The 25,903-nt window shown below is 41.6% G+C and overlaps 1 protein-coding gene across 1 annotated transcript in view; it reads right to left on the bottom strand.

The window, feature by feature from the left end:
- Positions 1-25,903, bottom strand: part of LOC309568894 (rod cGMP-specific 3',5'-cyclic phosphodiesterase subunit beta-like) — a gene marked incomplete at its 5' end in the record, with an annotated part of 100,398 nt that overhangs the window by 71,873 nt on the left and 2,622 nt on the right. Inside the window, 2 exons of the mRNA XM_082274673.1 lie at positions 8,482-8,571; positions 14,805-14,957. Of these exons, the coding sequence (XP_082130799.1) occupies positions 8,482-8,571; positions 14,805-14,957 (243 nt within the window). The remainder of the gene's footprint in view (positions 1-8,481; positions 8,572-14,804; positions 14,958-25,903) is intronic.

The following is a 25,903-nucleotide window of genomic DNA, read 5'->3' on the forward strand; positions in this document are numbered from 1 at the left end:
GCAGCATTTTACCAACATGGTGGAGCAGTATGTGTGCACACGCCTACATGTAGTGAATGACGGGTCTGCCCCCTTCAACTTCTGGGTCTCCAAATTGGGCACATGGCTTGAGCTTGCCCTTTACGCCTTGGAGGTGCTGGCGTGCCCTGCAGCCAGTGTATTATCTGAACGGGTATTTAGCACGGCTGGGGGCGTTATAACAGACAAGCGCAGCCGCCTGTCCAGAGACAATGTGGACAAGCTCACGTTCATTAAAATGAACCAGGCATGGATCCCACGGGACTTTTCCGTACCTTATGCAGAATAGCAATGGATACCGACCTTACCCACCCATTGTTCCATTTTTGCTCTTTCTCACTCTTTTGGGGTGTACCCTCATTTAAAATTTTTGAAAAGAAGCAGTGTTGGCTACCTCGTCCTCCTCCTCAGGGCCAGATTAATGTAGGGGCTATTGGAGCTGCAGCTCCAGGCCCCTACCTTTTATATAGGCCCCGGGTTGGCCATATTCACTGTTACCGCTCTTCTGTCACTTGTAAACACAGAAGTCTGGCTTCTATGCTCGCTTCCCCAGGCAGCACCCTCAGAACCTCCCCACACAGCGTGAAGGCCGGACAAGGAGGGACAGTTGGCGATGCATGGATGTGTTTATGGGCTTCAGAGACAGCATCCCATGTTGAATTAGGCATGCATGGCTGCACCCTTCCTCCTCTGGGTGCATGGCAAGGCACGGCCCTTAAGGCCCTTCAAAATCCTCAGCACCAAGCCCATGATGCTGTTAATCCGGCCCTGGTCCTCCTCCACCGCCGCTTCCACCTACACCGCCCATAGGTGTGCGCAGCCTATTGCATTAAGGTGTGCACCCCAAAGTTGAAATACACATGCATGTGTTTGCCAGCAGGGAGAGTAATGTATCGGGGCCATGTACCTGTAGGCAAGGAGAAATAGAGCAGAGCAGGTCCCAGGGAGATCTTTCCCATCTCCTCACTGGCAATGCTATGTGCCCTAGGTGATTAGGGTGTGCCCAGGCACACCCAGCACACCCTGTGCGCACGCCTATGTCACCGCTAGGCTTGTGACGGTATCAGATTTTCATGCTGCGATTAATTGATTAAGGTTTTGCCACGGTATACGGTATTATCACGGTATTCTATTATTAAATTTAAATTATTAAATTTCCACCTCACTTCAATTTCATTGCTGAATTTAGGGGCTTTGGTTCACTTATGCACATTATTATATAGTCAGTCAGTACAGACTCTGTGAACCAGGCCTAAAATAGGTCATCAAGCAGTGTCTGGCCTAACTGGTGATAACTGGTTCTGGCGCTCGGCTCCGATCCGATGGCCTGGTCATTAAGAGGGCAAATCCTTGTGGTCAAGAAGTGGTTAAACCTGAAGGAGGTGTTGTTTATAAATTACTTTACTATTGCTTTAGGCCTGGTTCACATGTATGCGGGTTGGTGGTTCACATTTGCACAGGCATAGCAGCCCATTGATTTGAATGGGCTGCTATGCCCTCATTTTCCGCAGAAAAAAGGTGCATGCAGCATTTTTTTAAAATTCAGTGGCCTTGAAATCCATCCTGCTTTTGCACCATGCGACTAACCTGCAGTTCCTGCTCTGGCAAGCTTTCTGCATTTTTTGTATACGTGGGCACGGCATTTAAAAATAAACAGTTTGCGTGTGCAGCAACGGCAGGTAAGTCGCATGGTGCAAAAGAAGGATGGATTTCATGGCCACTGCATTTTTTTAAATTCTGCATGCACCTTTTTTCAGCTGAAAACGCAGGCATAGCAGCTCAAGCCCATTCACATCAATGGGCTGCTATGCCTGTGCAAATGTGGGCCCCCAACCCGCATACATGTGAACCAGGCCTAAAGCAATAGTAAAGTCATTAATTGGTTAAACCTGCAGGAGGACCGGTGTTTTTATCTATTAATGACTTTACTATTGCTTTAGGCCTGGTTCACATGTATGCGGGTTGGGGGCCCACATTTGCACAGGCATAGCAGCCCATTGATGTGAATGGGCTTGAGCTGCTATGCCTGCGTTTTCAGCTGAAAAAAGGTGCATGCAGAATTTAAAAAAATGCAGTGGCCATGAAATCCATCCTTCTTTTGCACCATGCGACTTACCTGCCGTTGCTGCACACGCAAACTGTTTATTTTTAAATGCCGTGCCCACGTATACAAAAAATGCAGAAAGCTTGCCAGAGCAGGAACTGCAGGTTAGTCGCATGGTGCAAAAGCAGGATGGATTTCAAGGCCACTGAATTTAAAAAAAATGCTGCATGCACCTTTTTTCTGCGGAAAATGAGGGCATAGCAGCCCGTTCAAATCAATGGGCTGCTATGCCTGTGCAAATGTGGGCCGCCAACCCGCATACATGTGAACCGCCAACCCGCATACATGTGAACCACCAACCCGCATACATGTGAACCAGGCCTAAAGCAATAGTAAAGTCATTAATAGATAAAAACACCGGTCCTCCTGCAGGTTTAACCACTTCTGGATCGCAAGGATTTGCCCCTTTAAAGACCAGGCCATCGGATCAGAGCGCCAGGACCAGTCATCACCAGGTAGGCCAGACACTGCTTGATGGCTATATAATAATGTAATGTGGGCTGCTAGGCGTGTGTGTGTGTATATATATATTTATTAGAGCTGCACGATTCTGGCCAAAATGAGAATCACGATTTTTTAGCTTGGAATAAAGATCACGATTCTCTCACGATTCTCTGTGTAACAAAAAAAAAAAAAAATTGGGATAACTTTACTGTTACGTTTTTTTTTTTTTTTTTATTCATTAAAGTCTAATCATTGCGTTTGAAATACTGCTGCGCAAATACAGTGTGACATAAAATATTACAACAATCGCCATTTTATTCTGTAGGGTCTCTGCTAAAAAAATATATAAAATGTTTGGGGGTTCTAAGTACTTTTCTAGCAAAAAAAAAACTGATTTTAACTTGCAAACAGCAAGTGTCAGAAAAAGATCCAGTCTTTAAGAGGTTAAACTTCCTTTCTCCCTGGCAGAGGGAAGGAAAAGATACAAATGTAATCATTTTTGTTTATAGTTAGGAGACTTAATGCTGAAAGGTGTTAGCTGAGTGAGTGAATGAGTCATCCAGCTCACTGAAATGTATCAATTCACAAGTCAGGCAGACTTGACAGAGAAACTCGGTATTTTAAAAATGCCACAATAACAATACCGTGGCTATGCAATACCGCGATATATCGAATTACCGAAAACCAGCATATGTCTAGTCACCGCCACATCCACCACCACCTCAACCTCCCTCCTACTCCATATGGGCCTCGTCCTTCAGAGATGAAGAAGAACATTGTTTTATTTTTCTGTTTTTTTTTGTTGTTTTAAGTTATTTCCCTATCCACATTTGTTTGCAGAGCACTTGCCATGCTCTTAATTACGTTTTGCTGCCATTTGCAGCACTCTAGCCCTTTCCTTTGGTGTTTTAGAGCCATTTTAGTGCCTTAAAGTTCGGGTCCCCATTGACTTCAATGGGGTTCGGTGTCCGGGAAAAGTTCGGTAAAAGTCCGGGACACGGACCCGGACTTTTTTTTAAAGTTCGGCCGAACCCGTCGAACACGGACATCTAGGTGTTCGCTCAACCCTACTTGTGTCCTCAAACAGCACAAGAAAAAAACAATAAATAAAAAAATAAAAAAATGAAAGGAAAATTGAACTTTCAGTAAGGAAAATTGTATAATACTGTATGTACTGTATGATTGCTAAACCAGCCAATTTTTATATTAAAACTGAATTCCATGAAATCAGTTAAATACACTGCTAAAATACTGTATATAATGTACATAGGTGCTGTCCACCTAATACCAACATTTAAACAGCCCTCCATTTCTATCCATTATTATATATGTGCTCCAACTTTCGTAAGGCTCTCAAAATGTATAGAGTTAAGACTGCAGACAATACTGGGGTGCCTTGAAATGGCCTTGCAGCTTACGCATTTATTTGCAAAAGTGTGCAAACTAAACCACTGGTTTTAACGTGAACTGTTAGACAGGACAAATTGGTTTGTTGCAGGCTGGTTGGTAAGTGAGCTGGGAATTTTTCTTTGTTGTTTTTTTGACATGCGTCGCTCTTCCTTGTGCTCCTTGTGGCAAAGGCCAGGTATAGGTTGGATTTTGGGTGGTTGCCATTTGTTTGTATTTAAGCAGCCCTGTCAGACTGTACAGAGAGGTAGGTGACCTGGCTTTTCTCTGCTTAAAGTTAACAATACAGCCAGATCACCTGCTATTCTCCAGCCTGTGACAATGAAGGTGCAGCATCAGACTGATGGGCCCAGCTTTTTCCAGGCAGTGTTGACAGTATACATCGCTGCTGCCTTGTAAAGAAGTAAATACAGCATGACCCTGCTGGTTTTCATCCACTCCACTGCTCTGGTTTGCTGGCAATCTACTCAGATACTCCCAAAATTAAAGTGAGAGAAAGAAGAATGCTAGGGCTTCCTTCTGATGTCAGCACACCAATAGAATGCTATATAAAGTGCTTGCACACAACTATCCATATATTTTGGAAGGTAGCATTACTTTTTGCAGTTGTCACGTCCTAGCCACTATGGCAATGCTGGTGGTCATTTCTACACTGTTTATGAACACCCTCAAAATTTCATTCCTTGTTCCTGTAGTCTAAAAATATCTACACTATATTGTCAAAATTATTGGGACGTCTGCCTTTACACACACATGAACTTTAATGATATCCCAGTCCGTTGGGTTCAATATTGAGTTGGCCCACCCTTTGCAGCTATAATAGCTTCAGCTCTTCTGGGAAGGCTGTCCATGAGGTTTAGAAGTGTTTCTATGGGAATGTTTGACCATTCTTCCAGAAGTGCATTTGTGAGGTCAGGCACTGATGTGGATGAGAAGGTCTGGCTTGCAGTCTCTGCTCAAATTTATCCCAAAGGTATTCTTTCGGGTTGAGGGCAGGAATCTGTGCAGGCTAATCAAGTTTCTCCACCCTAAACTCACTCATCCATGTCTTTATGGACCTCGTTTGTACACTGGTGAGCAGTCAGGTTGGAACAGGAAGGGGCCATCTCCAAACTGTTCCCACAAAGTTGGGAGCATAAAATTGTCCAAAATATCTTGGTATGCTGACGCCTTAGGAGTTCCCTTCACTGGAACTAAGGGGCCAATCCCAACCCCTTAAAAACAACTCCTCACCATAATCCTGCCTCCACCAGTGATGGGCCGAACACCCCCCTGTTCGGTCCGCACCAGAAGATCTCAAACAGGGACAAAGTTCTAGCGAACATGCAAACTCTATTAAAGTCTCTGGGACACGAACATGAAAAATCAAAAGTCCTCATTTTAAAGGCTTATATGGAAGTGATTGCCATAAAAAGTGTATAGGGACCCGGGTACTACCCTGGGGGACATGTATCAATGCAAAAAAAATTGTAAAACGATAGTTTTTACAGGAGAAGTGATTTTAATAATGCTTAAAGTGAAACAATAAAAATGAAAAATTCCTTTAAAAATCATGTCTGGGGGTTCCCCTTAATGTGCCTGTAAAGTGGCTCATCTGTACGATGTATGGAGCCTGCTGCAGCAAAACTGACATTTCTAAAGGAAAAAAATGTCATTTAAACTTGCTTGAGGCTGTAATGTATTGTCGGCTCCCGGCAATACAGATAAAAAAAATTAAAACAACGTCGTGTGGTTCCCCCCCTCCAGCCCAGGCCCAAAGTTAAAAAAAAAAAAAAGGTGTGCGGGCTCCCCCAAAATCCACACCAGTCCCTTATCCGAGCAAGCAGCCGCCCCCCCCCCCCCTCCTGAACCATACCAGGTCGCTTGCCCTCAACATGGGGAGGGTGCTTTTGGTTGCCCCCCATAGCACCTTGTCCCCATGTTGATGAGGACAAGGGCTTCTTCCTGACAACCCTGGGCTATGGTTGTGGGGGTCTGCGGGTGGGGGGCTTATAGGATTTTTGAAGCCCCCTTTAACAAGGGGGCCCCCAGATCCCCCCCCCCATGTGAATGAATTTCGGGTTCATCATACCCTTACCCATTCACCAAAAAAGTGTACAAAAAAATAAACACAAAAGCCAGTCCTTTATTAAAAAAAAAATAATAATGTCCCCTGATGTAAATCCATCATCAATCACGTTGCCCACCGCACCCAAAAAATAGAAAAGAAAAAAGACGCTCCCACCTCTTTAAACGCCTCCCAGTTAATGAGCTGCTTGAGCTATGACAGCTCTTTTATAGGAAAGGGGCGGGAACACCCGGTTACATCACCCGGTGGCACTGCTCCCTTCTGACGGCACGTGACATCACCGGTCCAGTGCATTATGGGGCGCTCATCGGTGGGCGAACTTCTGCCGAGCGCCCCATTTGTTCATGTGTTCATTTGATTTGGACCAGTGCACAAGGCAAGATTCATGAAGACATGGATGAGCGAGTTTAGGGTGGAAGAACTCGGCTGGCCTGCACAGTCCTGACCTCAACCCAATAGAACACCTTTGGGATGAATTAGAGCAGAGACTGCGAACCAAGCCTTCTCGTCCAACATCAGTACCTGACCTCACAAATGTGCTTCTGGAAGAATGGTCAAACATTCCCATAGACACACTCCTAAACCTTGTGGACAGCCTTCCCAGAAGAGTTGAAGCTGTTATAGCTGCAAAGGGTGGGCCAACTCAATATTGAACCCTACAAAGACTGGGATGTCATTAAAGTTCATGTGCTTGTAAAGGTAGGTGTCCCAATACTTATGACAATATAGTGTATGTCTATCTATCTATCTATCTATCTATCTATCTATCTATCTATCTATCTATCTATCTATCTATCTATCTATCTATCTATCTGTCTGTCTGTCTGTCTGTCTGTCTGTCTGTCTGTCTGTCTGTCTGTCTGTCTGTCTGTCTGTCTGTCTGCCTGTCTGTCTGTCTGTCTGTCTGTCTGTCTGTCTGTCTGTCTGTCTGTCTAAAGCCTCGTACACACGCAACGAATTTCCGCCGACCGGTCATCCGTCTTTTGTCCAGAGTGGTGTTTTGTTGGTTGGAATGTGCCTAGACTGCACACAAATTTTCCCCCACGACAGAATTCTACTTCAGAAGCGATGTCATGTGTTGGATTGCTTTCTTTGTTTTCTTTTATCTCTGAGCATGCCTAGTCTTGCTCATAAGATTTTTCCCCATCGAAATCTGTACTAATGAGACGAAAATCGGATGTGTTTTGACGGTCGACAAAAATTTTATAGCCTGCACACCAGGATTTTTTCGGCCGAAAAGTCGGAGTCGGTTGTCGGAAGCATCATACTAACAAGCCGAAAATCGGCAGCTTGGTCGTCGGAAGAAAATTCCCGGCCAAATTTCGACTCGTGTGTACGGGCCTTAACTATCCAACTATCCATCAATAATCATATGAATTCAAAGGTTCATTGGTGGCACATGTGGCAGAAGGTGGTTCCCCTTCCCTTCTTGCTGCTGACCGCTGCCTTCGCAGGCTCTCCTGTTCCACCCAGGAGTTCAGGACTGAAGTGGCTGGTTGGGTTGGCACACCAAAGAAATAAAAGCGGGACCTCTGTTCACAAATCTTCTCTATGGTGTTTGAAACCAGAAGCGATGAAGATTTTGTCACTTCCAGTTTAAGTTTGTTGTTTGAAAGCGGTTACTGACTAGTATAGCATCTGATCAAACCAAAGGCAGAGGAGAGATCTGGGGTCTAATAGACCTCAAATCTCTCAGTAAAGAGTACCTGTCACTGCCTATGCTATCACAATGGATGTTTTTCAACTCTTGTGATAGCAACAAAGTTGATCTTTTTTTTTTTAAAGAGACAGTGTCAAAAAATGTAAATAAAAAAATGTTTTTTTAAATGTAAAGCGCCCTTTCCACTGTGCTCATGTGCAAATGTGAACGCATACATAGGTCCCGCACACAAATGTAAACAGTGATCGCACCACAGCACCACACATATGAGGTATTGCTGCGAATGTCAGAGTGGAAGCAATAACTCTAGCCCCAGATCTCCTGTTTAACTCTTAACTGGTAACCTGTAAAGGCTTTTAAAGTCTCTCCTTTGGAGATTTTTAGGTGCCGTAGTTTGTCAGCATTCCGAGGGTGTGCACAATTTTAAAGCATGACATGTTAGGTTTCTATTTACTTTACATCATCTTTTATTTATTTTTTAATGGATATTTTTTTTTTTTTTTTTTATGTGCGCTAAAATTCATTAAAATTATGTTGTTCCAAAAAACTTGCATTTGGGGGTTCTAAGTCTTTATCTAGTAAAAAAAAAAAAAAAATGATGATTTGTACATGCACGTGAGAAGTGTCAGAATTGGTTTGGACAGCAAGTGATTAATAGCAGAGCACACAGTGTGTCACATTACCACTAACGTAAGTATAATTTATAAGACAGAGATCGTTTTAGCTATACTATTTACAATGCCAATATAAGATAGCAATCAACATCTTTAGCTACTTTACCTGACCTCGACGTGTCTCACAGTTGTGGAGATAACTAAGGTGATAGATTTTCAGGTTTAGAGAGGCAAAATTTAAATATTTTAAAAACACCTGTGATGAAAAAAAAACACACAATGTTAGTGAAGTAAACATAAACTTTCAACTTTAATTTTGTTGCTTTTTTTTTTATAAAAGTTTTTACACAACATTTGCACAGCTTTCATCTGGGATTTACGCATTTTCCCAATCAAATTCAGTTAGAAAGACATGCATCTTTGGTGAATTTTGTGTAGACCTTGTGTTAAAACCTTTATAAATAGACGGCTATATGCTGTATTCCATTATTACTTGCTAAAAGAAATGAAACACTGCTGCCGCTGGGTAAACCCAGACATCACACCTACTACATCAATTTCAAAGCACCAACCTTGTCCAGGCCACTAAATTTGTAGAAAAGCACAGATACAATGCCTAATGGCAGCAGCTGTGGCATGTTGTATTTGCATTTTTTTAAGGTAAAACCTGTGTTAATTGCCAAAAAAAGTTCTACAGACTGCTTATTCATCCAATTAGTATGAAGGAAAATGTCAATATATAGAAAAAATAAACCAATCAGTGCTTGAACCTTATCCACTCATTAGCGTTATCTGTATTCCTGAAGTTTTGGTGCTAACATATGCTCTAAATATCTTCTGTATGTGTTGCAATGCCCTGCCTTGACAATAAAGACTGTTTTGGACTGACATCTCCCTACACTATTGTAAAGTATGTAATATACTTGGTAAATGGCTGGAATTGAGCTGGCAATGTCAGAATTTGGATCTGCTTGCCAAGTCATTATGGGAACTGGTGAAACTTTCAAAGTGAAATAGCTGTGGTCATGCAAATTCCTGAGAATGGACTGATTAATTCATTGTATGTGTGTCCAATCAGACATTCTGTAACTGCAGACATTTTTTTTTTTCAGTAAGGTGGACAAACAAGGACTAAATTGTCAAATAGTTAAAGTGTCACTCTGAACTTTTTTGGTCTTAGAAGGTTTAATGTTGTGTTTGAATTGAAGTGCTGTATAAGGCTGTGCATACTGTAAACCGGATTTGACATTGTTGGGGGATTCTATATCTTATCCTGGATCTGTGTTTTTAGCAGTATAGCATGGAAGGTAGCATGGAAAAAGCTTTAGGAGTCGTTTATTACCTTTGTTAAAGTGTTACTAAACCGAGGCCCCAGCATTCACTTTATCTGGTCTCCCACAGTACACAGAACATGGAAATGCAATTATTTAGTAAATATAAACTGCTAAAAATCTTTTCTCTTCAGCAGTATACAGCAGTCTTCTATTGGTGTCTGGATAAAGCTTGTAGGAGGAGTTTTCATTCTCCTCTGACTGTCTTATGAGGCTGCAGGTCCCCTGACCTTCTGTCTGGACAGTGCTGATTGGCCCTGTGGCGGTCACATGCAGCCTCCCAGGACAAAAAAAAAAAAAAGAAAAAAACTCTAGCAATACACACCAAACTTAGCATGTGCAGAGTACCCCCAAGACTCTACTATCAGTAGATGGATTGGGGACTGTGGAAGAAGGGGAGGATCAGAGAAGACAAGATCAAACAACCTTTTTATACAATGCAGAGGATTAAACCCTTAGGTTCCACATTGAGTATATCAAGCATGCTTTACTGTATATACGGACTGATTTTACTGTTGTGGGTTTAGTAACACTTTAGGTGAGACTCCATTGTACAAGTGATTGTGTGGTGTATTTATAACTTCTATTTTGCAGCTTTCATATATGCCTTTTTACACTGAAAAATGGTAAAATTAGACATACAGGGAGGGAAAAGGATCATGCCAGAATATGTGCCTAATAAAGTTACAGAATGTCTGATTGAGTACACACACAATGAATGAAATAGTAAAAGAAAAAAACTAAATTTGTGGGACCACAGCAGTTTCACTCACTACCACTGCAGCATGTTTAAAAATGTTCCCATTACCCAATATTTACACCTAGAGGGGGAAGAGGAGAATACCCCAAACTGCACCTCTGCCATCACTACCCTGTCCCCTCAAAAAAGGTAGGTGCACTGGGAGTTTTGGGCTAAGAGGAGAATGTGTCCTGTAGTTAAGGTTTAAGAGAAGACAGTGGCAGGAGATACTGGAGGAAGAATCTGTGGCCATTTAAGCAAAACCAATATCTTGGTGCTATTTGGAAGAGATGGGTCTAGCCGTTAGCCTTTAAACATGCATAGCCTATAAAACAGCACTGTATTCTTTTTATGTTGATTTGTATTTTACTTTAGATTCTAAGCCCTATCCTTTAAGCCCCTCCCTCTTTTAGAATTCTGCTCAGAGCGCAAAACATACTGTGATTGGCCCTGTCCCTAACTACACCTTCAGTCTCAGGAATTCTGATTTCCAAAAGTTCCTAGGTATGATACTAAGTGACCCACAAAATAAAATCATATTGCACACACTAGAGCTAAAATGATGTCATTAGATAAGGGACACTTGTTTTTAGTGACTGTATATCATTTCATTATGGTAAGAAAGATCATTCTCTGAGCTTGGAGGTTAATAGATTATATAGTTACATAGTAGTTAAGGTTAAATAAAGACAATAGTTCATCCAGTTCAACCTGTGTGGGTGTGTGCGTGTCAGTGACGATAATCACTTCCCATATCTCTGCATGTTGTGTTTCTTAAGATGCATGTACAAATGTCTTTTAAAGATATCAATACTCCCCGCTGACACCACCAATTGTGGAAGAGAGTTCCACATTCTTACTGCCCTGACAGTGAAACCCCCCCCCCCCTTAAGGTTGAACCGCTGCTCCAATCTCATTGTGTGGACACTTGTCCTCTTACACTCCCTCAGACTAAATAGCTTTTTTCCTATGCTGGGATCACCCTTGAGGTATATGCAAATCGCTATCCTGTTCCCTCCTAAGCTTCTCTTCTCCATCAAAAATACATTTAGTGCTTGTAGTCACTCCTCATAATTGAGGTCCTTCAATCCCAATATTAGTGTTGTTGTCTTCTTTGGACTCTCTGTAGCTCCAGCACATCTCTTCTGAGTACTGGTGATCAGAACTGGACAAAATACTCCAGATGTGGCCGACTCAGAGTTTTATAAAGTGGCAGAATTAGAGGTTTTATCTCTGGCGTATATCCCCTTTTTTTCTCGTTCAAAATATTTTATTAAAAAATTTATGAACATACAACAAACTCAATAAGGATATGCAAGTCAGTGTCTAAACATATAAATAAGCATGATAAGGGTCCATACATGGACAAAGCATAGCTTACAGGTGCAGGACATGAAAATGCACTTTAAAGTCAAAACACAAGCGGGGTTAAGGGTTAGAGGGGATAAGGCCATGATCTCCTCCCGGTCACCCCTAATGGGTTCAAACTGTGACCTGGAGGGAGAGCAGGCATGGAGGAAATACATCCTATAGACATAACTACCATAACAATTATGGAACAGAAGGATGAATTGTAAACCGCTTGACATAGTAAAAAAGAAGAACGTTAAAACATAAATTAGCTATGGAGAGTCTTCAGAAGCTATCATGTATAGGGACCTAAGTTCTTTAGAGAGCACCTTGTTATAGCCATAAACTATTTGACCTAAATGAAACAAATAAATAGACTAAATAAAATGAATAAAACAACAAAATAAAGGAGGGGAGAAGAAAGGTAAGAAGAAAGACGTACGAGCTGAGAAAAGACAGAAAAGAAGACAATGGGGTAAAGTAAAGAAAGAAGAGAAGAGGCAGGAGAGGGTCCGGAGGAAGTCTCGGGAATAGAGTGGACTTTCACATGACTATTGGAGCAATGTAGACAAGGGCCTTACCAAAAAGGTAGTACAGATTCATTGAAATCTGGGGGGACAAGGCCTCCAAATGGAATCAAATTTACTCAAGTCTACATTATCCAAGGCTGCCCTCTTAGCATGAAGCATGGAACAATTCATACAGTGTTTTGTTTCCAGAAAGTTTAGGGAAGGAGACTTCCATGCCTTGGCTATCATCTGCTTCGCTGCTGTTGGATTTTTGGATAAAGTTTGAATTGGATAAAAAGTTTGAATTGTCTGCGCGTGAGAGAGTCCGGTTTAGCATTCAACAGAGCCGTCACCAGTTCAGGTAGAATTTGAGTATCAAACATCACAGAGGCAAGTTCAAAAACCTTACCCCAAAATGAGGGTACCAGCGCATGAGTACTTTATAGGAGGCTTCAATCGCAACAGTAATGACTGAAGAGGATTTGATATTGGCCCAAATGTCCAGCCATGCTGTGTCATCTAAAGTGAAACCCATATATCCCTTTTTTAATGCATGCTAATATTCTGCCGAGTTTGGTAGCTGCAGCTTGCCATTGCATTCCATTGCTCAGTCTGTCTTCTACTAGGAACGACAGATTTTTCTCGATCCTTGATTCCCCCCTAGTGAGTAGTTTGCGTTTATGTTTTTAGCCCCCAAGTGCATTACTTTACATTTCTCCACATTAAACCTCATTTGCCATGTAGTTGCCCACAATATTATTTTGTTCAGGTCTTTCTGTAAAATGTCTATATCCTGATGTGAAGTTTTTGCCCTGCTTATTTTTGTGTCATCTGCAAAAACTGAGATTGAGCAATTTATGCTATTCTCTATATAATTTATCAATAAATTAAACAGAATTGGTCCCAGAACCAGAACCAGAAAAGAACCTTGGGGTCCCCCACTTACCACTCCTCCAGACCAGTCTGAGTACACTATCACTACCCTTTGAACACGCCACTGTAACCAGTTCTCTATCCAAGAACAAACCTTATGGTCTATGCCTGCAGACCTCAGCCTGTAGATTAAGCTTTTATGGGGAACTGTATTGAATGCCTTTGCAAAACCCAGACACACCACATCCACAGGCCTCACCTACCTACAGAGTAATCACAGAAACAGCTGAATGATTTTCAATCTAGTTCAGTAAAGCTGGCCATACATGTTCAACTTTTGTTGTACAATTTTCTGGTAGATCTACCACAAACCACATAATGTGAGGTCAAAGCTAAACAACACATTCACTTGTATCTAATTAGGCAGGCCTTTGTACTACATACTTGAAGGTAAATTTCAAGAAAATTGGACAGAAAATTGTAAGAAAATTGGATCATGTATGGCCAGCCTAAGATAGATATTCCTAGCACAGAGAGCTAGGATTTTGCACTTTATCATCTGCAAGATGTCTGCATGTTTTATACAGTACATTGTTTTGTCAGTCGTACCTCTGTACCCTCAGAGTGATGAGTGACCTCCATTTCATTGCAGCTAGTTGGGGGCTAATCTCCAGAATTGGCTGGCTTTGCAATGTGAATTTTTTTTTTCCTGAACAGAACATTTACTGTATATAATTTGCTCATGACCTTATAATTACTGAATAATATAATCAGCATCAGCTTATTAAAATTATATCACACTAGTATGACTTTCATGTAACGCAGCAGAATGGTAAAGCTCAAAGTGAACATAAATGTCTTACTTTAGGAGAGCTTTATGCAATGCACGCAGGAGAAAAAACTTTTTGCATTAACTGAACTTAAGATAAAATTAATATGAGTGGATAAGGGCTCAAGATAGCATAACAAGGAATTTATCACATGTTTGCGATTGTTAATATTTCAATTTATCATCATCAAATTGACACAAATGTCATCCAACTGTGATGGCCTGGAGACTTCTTCGCAAGGGTTTGTTTTTTAATTTTTTTTTAAGGATATATATATTTTATTTTATTATATTTTAGACCTTTTTTTTACAATTGTATTACACATTTTTCCCCATAGGGATCTGGATCTTGTCAGTAAAGACCGGATCCAGAACCCCCCATGCAGATGTGCAGGAGCAGATCCGTGTTAATTGCAATCAGCCAACAACAGATCACTATAGCGATCATCTTCTGCTGTTGGTAGAGGCCGAACAGAGCTGCAACAGCTCTGTCCCAGGCTCCATAATGGCTGGAAGTGCAGTGACATCACATCTGACATCGCTACTTTCCAGGTGTAAATGCAATGTGATCTGTAGAAGCATCGGAAGCACAAAATATAATCATTTCAGCTGTTGGGATTAGTGCTGGATGCTGGTTGTCATTGAACCCCTGCTGGGAAAAGCAGGAGCTGCTGATTCCTGGTGCTGTTTTAAAACAGCACATGGGACTCAAGAGAGTAATTTTGGCATATTTGAATCACAGTCATTTGGTTGAGAGAACGCATGGGTGACCTAACTGTTGTGTAGAAAAAAACATGCAATGTAACTTAATTTCACATAAAAGATGCAACAATTTTCAGTATAAACTTTAATACTTACATTTTCGTCATATTTCGTAAAGAAAAGTCCATCGGTTTTGTTGACTGCCATAATAACAGCTACAACATCTTTGCCATTCATAATTGGTGTAGCCAGTATATTTTTTGTTTTGTACTCTGTAAGCTCATCTGCAAATCTGCTGTAGACGGTGTCCTGTGCCAAGACATTTTGACAATCCGTAAAATAAATAAATTGGTTTTACACATTTAAAAGGTAAATATCATATTACACATACATTGTCTATTTCATAATAATTAATTATTTTATAATAAATCCTTTAATAATTTTGTTTCTACCTCAGTCTGTAGCTAGGGGATGCTCTATGTAGTTAGTCTCACCCTTCTTCTTCATGCTTTAGCCTCCATTCACCACATGTACTGTATTCTGTTGAAGCTAGACACTCTATGATTTTTTTGAACTATCTGATGGTCTTCTGTTATGATCTTTGGACTAAAACTTTCTACGATCTGCAAATTGTCATTTGGATCAAGCCACTGTCTGCCAAGCTACCAAAATTTAGGTTATCTAACTACAACTATGTAGCGCTACCTTCGAAGGCACCAAAGATTTTTAATTGGTTCTCCCCCAAACCAAAGCCTAGAGGTCACTATCCACCTAAGCAACAATCCATTTATTGTAAATAATAAATATAGTGAATTGCTACCCTCTACTATTTATTTTTTTAATTCTTTGAGGACCACCTGCATGAAGATTACTGCACACTGAAACAAGTGTCCCTAGAACAGGAGCAAAGTTGCCAGCCATTGGAGTTATACCCCAGAGGGGAAGGATAATATGGTCAGCATAGCATAGTGCTTGTGCTGTGTCATTTGTCCGCCTCTATGTTCTAAAAAAAACTGGTTGATCCTGCTAGTTCCTCTCTTCCCCTGTCTGTGTTGACCATGGTAATCCTGGCTGCTGATTCATGATTACCGTGGTCAGGTTATGTGCATCTGTCAGCCCACTGCCCTCCTCTCTCCCCCTCTTCCCCTCCCTCCCCCTCTTCCCCTCCCTCCCTGCCTGTCAGCTTGGCAGTCTGTAACATTACTAGTGAGAAATCCTGTAATCCACTCAGTTACATAATAATATAATGTGCAATGTGTGTGTTTGTTTAAAATGATTGCACAAAATACTTGTGCCACTGGGCGCTCACGTGACCTCCCGCTGCCGCTAAGGTCAGATACTGATGTGGACGAGAAGGCCTGGATCACAGTCTCTGCTCTAATTTATCCCAAAGGTGTTCTATTGGGTTTAAGTCATGGCTCTGTGCAAACTGTTCCCACAGTTGGCAGCATGAAATTGTCCAAAATGTCTTGGTATGCTTACGCCTTCAGAGTTCCCTTCACTGGAACTAAGGGCCAAGCCCAACTCCTGAAAAACAACCCCATGCCATATTCTCCCTCCACCAAATGATTTGGACCCGTGCAACAAAGCAAGGTCCAAAAAGACATACTGTAGATAAGCGATCTTGGGGTGGAGGAACTTTACTGGCCTACACAAAGTCCTGACCTCAACCCGATAGAACACCTTTGGGATGAATTAGAGTGGAGACTGCGAGCCAGGCCTTCTTGTCCAACATCAGTGCCTGACCTCACAAATGCACTTCCGGAAGAATGGTCAAACATTCTCATTGACACACTCCTAAATCTTGTGGAGAAGAGTTGAAGCTGTTATAGCTGCAAATGGTGGGCCAAATTAATTTTGAACCCTACGGACTAAGACTGGGGTGCCATTAAAGTTCATGTACGTGTAAATGCAGGAGTCCCAATACTTTTGCTAATGTAGTGTATCATCCGTATTACTCACTTGGTTTGCCCTCCTTCTTGGAGAGCATCTGGTTTTGGAACTTCCTAAAGTCAAGGCTAGGATGTTAACAACAGTGCTGGATCTAGAACCTTGTGAAAAGGCCTTAGTGTACTGTATCCCCATCATGGAACACATTATCATAACCATAGTTTGCAAAACAGCACACTAATGTCTGATGTGTCTATCATAAAATGAACAAGTACACATCTCCACTTTGGCCAACCCATGTCACCCCAGAAATATAAATGGGATGCTTAACCCCTTGCCAACTATATACTGCGGCGGTCAGCCCCTCCTGGGCAAAGTGACGTAGGGGTACGTCACTCACCCACGAGCCTCTAGGGGGCAAGCACGCGCCGCCGGAGGTGCGCTCCCGCCCCAGCTCGTTCCCTGACATCCCCGCGCGAGTGACCGGCGGCTCCAATGTCCGCCGGCCACTCGCGATCTCACGCTGGAGAGGGAGAAAGGCAGACGGCTGATGTAAACACAGCCGTCTGTCATTCTCCCTGATGTAACTGCAGAGACTATACAATCCTGCTATGTAGGATCGTATGTCTCGGTGGTTACATCACAAGCCATGCCCCCCCACAGTTAGAATCACGACCCTAGGGATACATTTAACCCACTGATCACCAATAAAGTTAACCCCTTCCCTGCCAGTGTCATTTTTACAGTAACAGTGCATATGTATAGCACTGATTACTGTAGTAATGTCACTGGTACCCCCAAAAGTGTCAAGGGTCCGATCTGTCTGCCGCAATGTCGCAGTCCCGCAAAAAAAATCGCAGATCGCCGCCATTACTAGTTAAAAAAAAAAATAAAAATGACATAAATCTTTCCCTTAGTTAGTAAACGCAATAACTTTGCGCAAACCAATCAAAATACGCTTATTGCAATTTTTTTTTACCAAAAATATGTAGCAGAAAACAAATTGGCCTAAATTTGGCAATTAGACTTAGAAAAAGGTTCCTGCACTACTTTTGGGCGAAGTCGAAGCGACTTGCATTGACTTCCATTAAGTGAAGTCGGTGCAAGCCGCGCCGAAGTCACGGTGCACGGCGACTTCATTAGGTCGCCCCGAAGTCGTGTCGCCATAGTGTGAACTGACTCTTAGCCCTCATTTTACCATTCTGTTTGGGAACAGATTCAAAATAAGTGTGATCACATTGTTTATCATTAGAATAATTAACCCTGCACATAATGTTATGGTATACGTGTAGTCATATCATGGGTGACCTTGCCAGATATCACTAATGTCTCATTCTAGTACATTCCTTTCATGAGAAAGAGAAAAGGGAGGGGGGGGGAGCAAGGGAGAGGATCACGTCTGCACAGAGGTAACATGACACACACAAGTTGTAGAACTAAGAGTTCCAGCATTTACACACATACACAATTATCTCTCTAAAATCGCTTACATTTTTCCCATTCTTACACAACACATGCATTAGGAGGGGAGGAGAGGTTTTCTCAGCTAAGCACACCCTCCTGCCTGCATGTCTAAGCTAAGAGTAGATGGATTCTAGAAAGTAATTGCTACATGAATCATCTGCCCTTACTCAAGATTTCTACGGCCAGAAATGCTAGGGGAGTGATTTCTCGGCAAAATAAAGCATAGAGACATGGATGGATTGGTGAGTCTGCTTTGAATATTTAAAATAAATTAAATAGCTCTTTTGGTTTATGGTGCTCAGATACAGTATAGTTCTGCTTTAAGGAATAAAACCTTAAATTTGGAATCTGGGTGAGGTGTTTCATCCTTTTTCCCTGTGTTTAAAACTCCTGCAAACATCTGTGAATAAGGACACCTTCCTTTCTGTATTAAAGAACACTTATGCACAGAAAGATGAGAGATTTTTCTTAACCACTTAAGTCCCGGAGGATTTGGCTGCTCAAAGACCAGGGCCTATTTTGCGATTCGGCACTGCGTGATTTTAATGGACAATTTCGCGGTCAGGCAAAACATCTGAACTTGTGTATAGTGGTATATATACCACTATACACAAGTTCAGATGTTTTTCCTGCCTCCAAAGAACCCAAAAAATGCCCAAAAAAATGCTTGCTACTAAACCGGCAATGTGTGAAAAGAGAGAAGCCACTAACCTGTTCTATAAGTGACAAAATACAAACAATCTTTTTTTTTCTGGTTCTGGACATGCTACAGAGCTGAAACTTCACAGGTACACCTGATTTTGTGTCTGGGGGGTCTAAAAGGTGTACCTGTGAAGTTTCAGCTCTGTAGCATGTCCAGAACCAGAAAAAAAAGATCATATAGGTGTAAAAGGAGGGTACCACCATCCCTGCTCTACTGAAAAAGTATCTTTTTTTCTGGTTCTGGACATGCTACAGAGCTGAAACTTCACAGATACACTTTTTAGACCCCCCAGATACTAAATCCAAAGAAATTTTTTTTTATTATTTTTTTTTTAATTTTTTCAATAATTGGCTCTCTATCAAAAATGACACTTTTTAAGAACTTTTTTGTGTGATTAATAGTCCCTGGGGTATGACCCAGAACCCTAGGCACTTTTTAGGGGCATTTTTTGGGTTTTAGGGCTTCAAAATGGTGTTTTTTTTTTTTTTTTTTTTTTTTAATAAAATTTTATTGAGGAATTTCAAAATACAGAAAGATAATGCAACAATCTAAAATTGTGTTTTTTGATTACCGAAGTTCGGGTCCCATTGATTTCAATGGGGTTCTGAAATCCGGGCCGAACTTTCGGGAAGTTCGGATGTTCTGGCCGAACCAAACTTTTGAAAAGTTCGATCATCCCTAGTGGTAAGCTGCTGCATTACCGCACAGTATTGTTATAATTTATTATGAAATATATTATATTGTTAGATGGAAACTAAGAACTTGTGTTATCTTGCTAAAACTAACAACAGCACAAGCAATGAGAAATTATAATCAGAGTTGAGCGAACACCTGGATTTCCGGGTTCGGCGGGTTCAGCCGAACTTGAAAAAAAAGTCCGGGTTCGTGACCCGAACTTTACCCCGATGCCGAACCCCGTTGAAGTCAATGGTGACCCGAACTTTTGAGCACTAAAATGGTTTTAAAAAAAACATGGAAAGGGCTAGAGGGCTGCAAATGGCAGCAAAATCTTCTTAAGAGCATGGCAAGTGCTCTGCAAACAAATGTGGATAGGGAAATAACTTAAAATAACATAAAAAACATAAAAATAAAAAATAATCATCTTGATCTAGGAGGACGAGGCCCATATGGAGTAGGAGGTTGAGGTGGCGGTGGATGTGGCGGTGTAGGTGGAAGCGGCAGTAGAGGAGGACGAGGTAACCAACACTGGTTTTTGTTTTTAATTTTAAATTTCTTTTTAAATTAGGGTAAACATCAAAAGAGTGAGAAAGATCAAAAATACAACAATGGCTGGGTAAGGCCGGAATACATGTCTATTCTGCACAAGGTATGGACAAGTCCTGTGGGATCCATGCCTGGTTCATTTTAATGAACGTGAGCTTGTCCACATTGGCTCTGGACAGGCGGCTGCGCTTGTCTGTGATAACGCCCCCAGCCATGCTAAATACACGTTCAGGTAATACACTGGCTGCAGGGCAGGCCAGCACTTCCAAGGCGTAAAGGGCAAGCTCAGGCCATGTGCCCAATTTGGAGACCCAGAAGTTGAAGGGGGCAGACCCGTAATTCATTACGTGTATAGTACGTAAGGAATGGTAAGGAACTGTATATGGTATATGGTAAGGAACGGTGATGGCGGCGGGGGGTCTTTTTTCCCCCTTCTGGGTTGAGTCTTGGCCTTGGAAAAGGTATGTGTCCCTGGTTGTGGGCCGGGCTCTCCCAAAGCTGTCTAAGTTCTGAGGCCTTCTGGTAGGGACCGGGATTCTGAAAAGCCTGTGGTGTATGTGCCCCTGCAGTGGCAGTCCAGGGGTGCCATAATTCACGGTGGATGGCAACACTATGAGTATGGCACCATGGACACTGCACTTCCTACACATGTTTTTCACACCTGCCTCTAGGGCCGAGCCTTTTGGTCAGGAGTCAGGATCAGAGGAATTGTTTTACTCCTGGCCGAAGGGCCTGCCATAGTATTGCAACGTGACACTAACCTTGCACTTCTTCTTCACTATCCCTTTGCCCACTTCTATGTGTTGTGTGTCTCACGTTTTGTGTTTTTTATTGTGGCGGTACATTTTATTTTGCACAGCGTGATTAGTAGGATGTAGGTCCTTGGGCCTGTCCCTGAATGTCTTGGGAGGGAGTGGATATGGCTTGGTTCGCCCTCTCTCATGGGGTCTCTCTTCGGGAGGGCCCCACATAGTACTTGGGGTGGTCTGTTTCAGCAGACCTCCTAAAGAACGGGGCTGCCTGGTTTCGGCCAGGTTAGCCAGTGTAAGTACCCCAGTCCCTGTCAGGAGCCTTGCGCCCCGGGTGATCAGGGTCAGGGACCATGTGTACACCCTGTGCATTTTTTGTGTTTCACTTTTTTGGTGTGCACTTTTTTATGCACCCACCGGGTGATAGTCTGAGTGTGTTCACACACCACGGGCTTAAAAAAAAAAAAAAACAGCTGGTGGTCTTGGTTGTTGGGGCATGCCGACAAAGCTTTTCCACATTTCATACATGCTAACCCTGCCTTCTGAGGTGCTGGCGGTGCCCTGGCTGCGTTGGGGACCTCCTCCTCCTCTGCCTTCGCCTTGTGCTTCCACTGTGCCCCCGCTGTCAGGTGGGAATGCCACCAGCATCGCTTCTCGACCTTTTGGCTAAGATCAAGTGTAGTATCTGTTGTTATCAGTTATCTGGGTGCCACCCTGCTGTGAACATGGTTCCTCCTCCTCATCCTCCACCTCGTCATCCTCCAGAACTGTGCCCTTGCTGGACAATTGTGTACCTGGCGTTTGTGGGTGCAGGAACCCACCCTCTGAGCCACTTGTGAATGACTGCCCTGAAAGCCTGGGAAATGATCACTGAGGCGGTAGTGGATGAGGTTGAGGAAGCGGAGTAGGAGGAGTTAGCAACAGGAGTCAAACTGAAGCACCCTGCAATCCTGGTGGAAGGAGATGCGCCAAACAAATTTAAAGGGTGTATCTCACAGTAACATAATCAGCAAATGCTGCAAAAGTATTAATTTTCCGCTAAATGGGTGTTTATTGAATAGCAGAATAGAACAACAGTATCTAAAAGGGTGTATCTCACACGTACAGATACAGACTAGGCCGCAATTTAATATCTTTCTTCCCCTAAATGGGTGTTTGTTTATTGAATAGCAAAACAGAACAACAGTATCCAAAGGGTGTATCTCACACATACAGATACAGACTAGGCCGCAATTTAATATCTTTCTTTCCCCTACATGGGTGTTTATTGAATAGCAGAATAGAACAACAGCATCCAAAGGGTGTATCTCACAAGTGCAGATACAGACTAGGCCGCAATTTAATATCTTTCTTTCCCCTAAATGGGTGTTTATTGAATAGCAGAATAGAACAACAGTATCCAAAGGGTGTATCTCACACGTACAGATACAGACTAGGCCGCAATTTAATATCTTTCTTTCCCCTAAATGGGTTTTTATTGAAAAGCGGAATAGAACAACAGTATCCAACGGGTGTATCTCACAGTAAAATATGCAGACTAGGCCGCAATTTTTTTTTTCCCTAAATGGGTGTTTATTGAATAGCTACACGCCGCATGCCTAACAGGTTGGATACTGTTGTTGTTCAATTCCGCTATTGAGTAAAAAAAAAAAACATTTGAATGAAAACCTGAAAAATTATTTTTTTCCCCTTAAATCGTTGATTTTTGAATAGCAGATTAGAACAGCAGTGTCTAAACACTGTATGTCACTGTAAAATATGAAGGAATACATTTTAGCACTTTAAATAATCATATGGTACATTTCTCTGCACTTTAAATTATCTATGTGATTTTATGACTATATATTTTTATCACTGATGCACTTTACTAATATCATCATTACTATATTATATAGTTTACATTTTTAGTGCACTTGATATTTATCAGCGTCTGTTAGCGCTGTTTTAAAATATCCCATTACACGCCGCACGCCGCCCACCTAACAGACTGATACAAGTTTTTTTTTTCTCCCTCCTCCTCACTGGGCTCAGGTCAGGGCAAAAAGATTTTGCACTGCACCCCCACACAATAAAATCGATGTAGATTGCTGTCTGATTAAAGAAGATTCTTCCTATTCGTTCCCTGAAAGCAATCTCCAGCCTGCCCCTACAATAATCTCCTATCTCTCCCTCAGCAGCATCAGGAACCTCTCCCTACAGTAGTTAGAACAGAGTGACGTGCGGCGCTACGTGACTCCAGCTTATATAGAGGCTGGGTCACATGCTGCACTGTCCAATCACAGCCATGCCATTAGTAGGCATGGCTGTGATGGCTTCTAAGGACACACTAGTTAAAGGCTTGTTGATTCGCTGCCCTGCAGCTGTTGAAACCGCGCCATTAAAACCGCGCCAAAACATGAAATAAAATTACCGTACAACAGACTCTATCCCGAATATACAGTAAAAAGTCCGGTATGATCGCGAACAATACATTCCGTGTTCGCTCAACCCTAATTATTATAATGCCAGGAAAAGGTTTTATTTTTGAAACATGACACTGGAGTTTTTACACAAACAGCATGTTAGAAAAAACAAGCCATTGTAATATATCTCATGCAAGCTGGACCCAATAATGAAGGGTTCACCCGGCTAAATCAAAGTAGTAGTAGCAGGGTGCTACTGGACAAAGTTACATACATTGTTTTTATCAATTATTTAATTTTTTATGGTCCCACATTTTCTGCAGAAAATATTGCAAACAGCCAAATGAAATATTTGTTTAATGAAAGGTTTACAAAATATGAATTTGTATTGTTGTTTATGTACAAATTTAACAAAGAAAAGTGCGTACATTGAACCCAGCCACCTTTTTGCCTGTATTGGAGGAGGCTGGAGACAAAGAAAAACTACATGTTTTAAACTAATGAGATAGGAATCCGCTGCTGTGAGGCCAGTGAAGGACACACTCCCTGAAGACCCAGATATTGGATTTTTTTGTAGATTGGATCCCAGATTTATACCAAGGATGGCAATACTCATAGTGAGTATGCAATTATAACCCAGAAGGACGCTCTGTATTCAGTCATTGGATCCTTCTTCCCAAGCTCAAGAAGCAGAGCTCCATGCTTTAGCAATACCTGTGAGCTATCAAAAGGGTATACAGTACATTTATATAGATAGTAGAAATTTAGAGAGATTTGGTTCCATTTGAAGGGCCAGGAGTGTGTTTTTACTTCAGCTGGTAAACCAATTTAAACATGCTAAGTTAACTGATTGGCTGGCTGTCTTTAGCCTTCCAGCTTCCTGCTGAGGTAGCCATAATAACATTCAAACTCACACATAGAAGTAAACCAGGCGACTAAGGATGCTGCATTACAGCTCCGGACACTTACTGGGTCTGTGCAATTCACAGATTCCACCCTAGTTCTGGCCCAGTAGAGCTGGGAATAATATTTGAACTTTAAGGACCCCAGAACGAAAAGAACAAGTGGTCCACAGGTGGCAACTTCTTATGAAACAATGAAACAAGACTTTGGAAAAAGGTGATCTTTTATGTCTGCCAGCCACTCTTTTCCCTCCAGCTTGACACATGGACCGTGTCATAAGTCAAAGGTACTTATGGCTAACTTAGTAAATGAGCGTGGGATAGTGCCAGGGTTCACCACAGTTGTTTTTATAATGACCGTTTCTTGTTACCAAAGGTGTTACCAAAAGCTAAACATCCCTTCCAGAGATTTCAAAAAGTTATATCAAGATGCCTAAGTCAGGATCTTACAAGTATGCATTTTATCTGTATGGACATGCTTTCTGGATAGCCAGAAGTTTGGTCAGTGGTAAATGCTATTGCAAAGGCCACAGTAAAAGGTGTTATCATAAGTACTTTGTAAGTACAGAGTCCCAGAAGATAGAGAGGGTAATAGAGGAACTATTTTTATGGAAGAATCCTTACAAAAAGTTTTGAAGTTTCATTTTACACCTCTTACCATCTACAATGTAGTGGTAAAAGTAGAGTAAGAAACTAGAAAACTTTTGCCTGAATGTCATCATATATTTTTTTATTAAGCCCGTAAGGGGATATTGGACTCTCTCCCTATGAGATTTGGTTAGGGATTGTGTTGCTCACTTGCATATAGTTCGTCTCAGCAGCTGAAGACCTCCACTCAGATCTCACAGAGAATGTTGCTGATCTTTTAAGATTTTGACAAACTAATTTATGTGGTTTCTCCCCAATTCCAGATCCTAAAAGTTTGTAAGGTTCTCACAAACTAAAGCCAAGTGACTTGTGGATTGTTAAGAGACATTTATATATAAGAAAATGTGTGGAGACAATACAGTGTCTATTTTATGTTACGTTTACAAAACTTGAAGGAAAAGTCACCTGGATCCACACCAGACACTACAAAAATGACTAAATGAAAGGATCTCTGTGTTTCATTTGTTTTCCTCTTGGAATCACAGTTCAGGGTCCTATCTTTATCAAAGGATTTAATTGTAAGGAATATAAATATATATATTTAATGTAATTTGAAAAGTAGTTCAGTCATGTTGAAGTCATATTCTCTTTCATATGTCTTCCATTTTATGTAGAATTGTCTGTGTTTACCTATGCTAATAAGTCAGCATGTTCACAAGTTAGAAGGCTATTCTGGCCACAGAAGTGTACAGCCAATTACTCTGTAAATATTTTTTTTGATCAATCTTTTTTTAACAATAAAAAGTAATTTTGTAATGAAAAAGCTGCTCTCAGCTATTATTCTCCACAATGGAGTTTGCCTCTTTGGCCGGGATTATCTCCACCTAAGCGTGTGGAGGTTCCAGGTTAAAGGTAATAGCAGTGATGAAAATATTGATCAAAAGAGAGGAGATTGTAAAGGCAATGTGTACATCCTGTATATTATTGTATTACATTTTTTATGTATTGCACACTGCACTCATTGTGCACACGGCACTAATAATGTTTTCATTACATGTGTGCATTTTTTCAAGTCCTGATTAGAATGAGCCTGCCTATGTTATACCCCTTGTTACCATAAAAGTACAATTGTAATAATAATGTGATACTTATGTAATCATGTGTATAAAAGCCTTCAATTGCGTCAAATAAAACAGAACAGTTATTTTGGAAAGATGTGGAGTGTATCTTTTTGTGTCTTTTCTCTACTGCAGTAGTTATTACTAATTTGGAACCACTAATCAATATGAGGATAGGAGTTGCCTCTCTATAAATAGGCCAGAACACTAGCGGC

This window comes from Pelophylax lessonae, assembly GCF_965119305.1.
Source record: "Pelophylax lessonae genome assembly, chromosome: 1".
In the NCBI taxonomy this organism is placed as follows: Eukaryota; Metazoa; Chordata; class Amphibia; order Anura; family Ranidae; genus Pelophylax; species Pelophylax lessonae.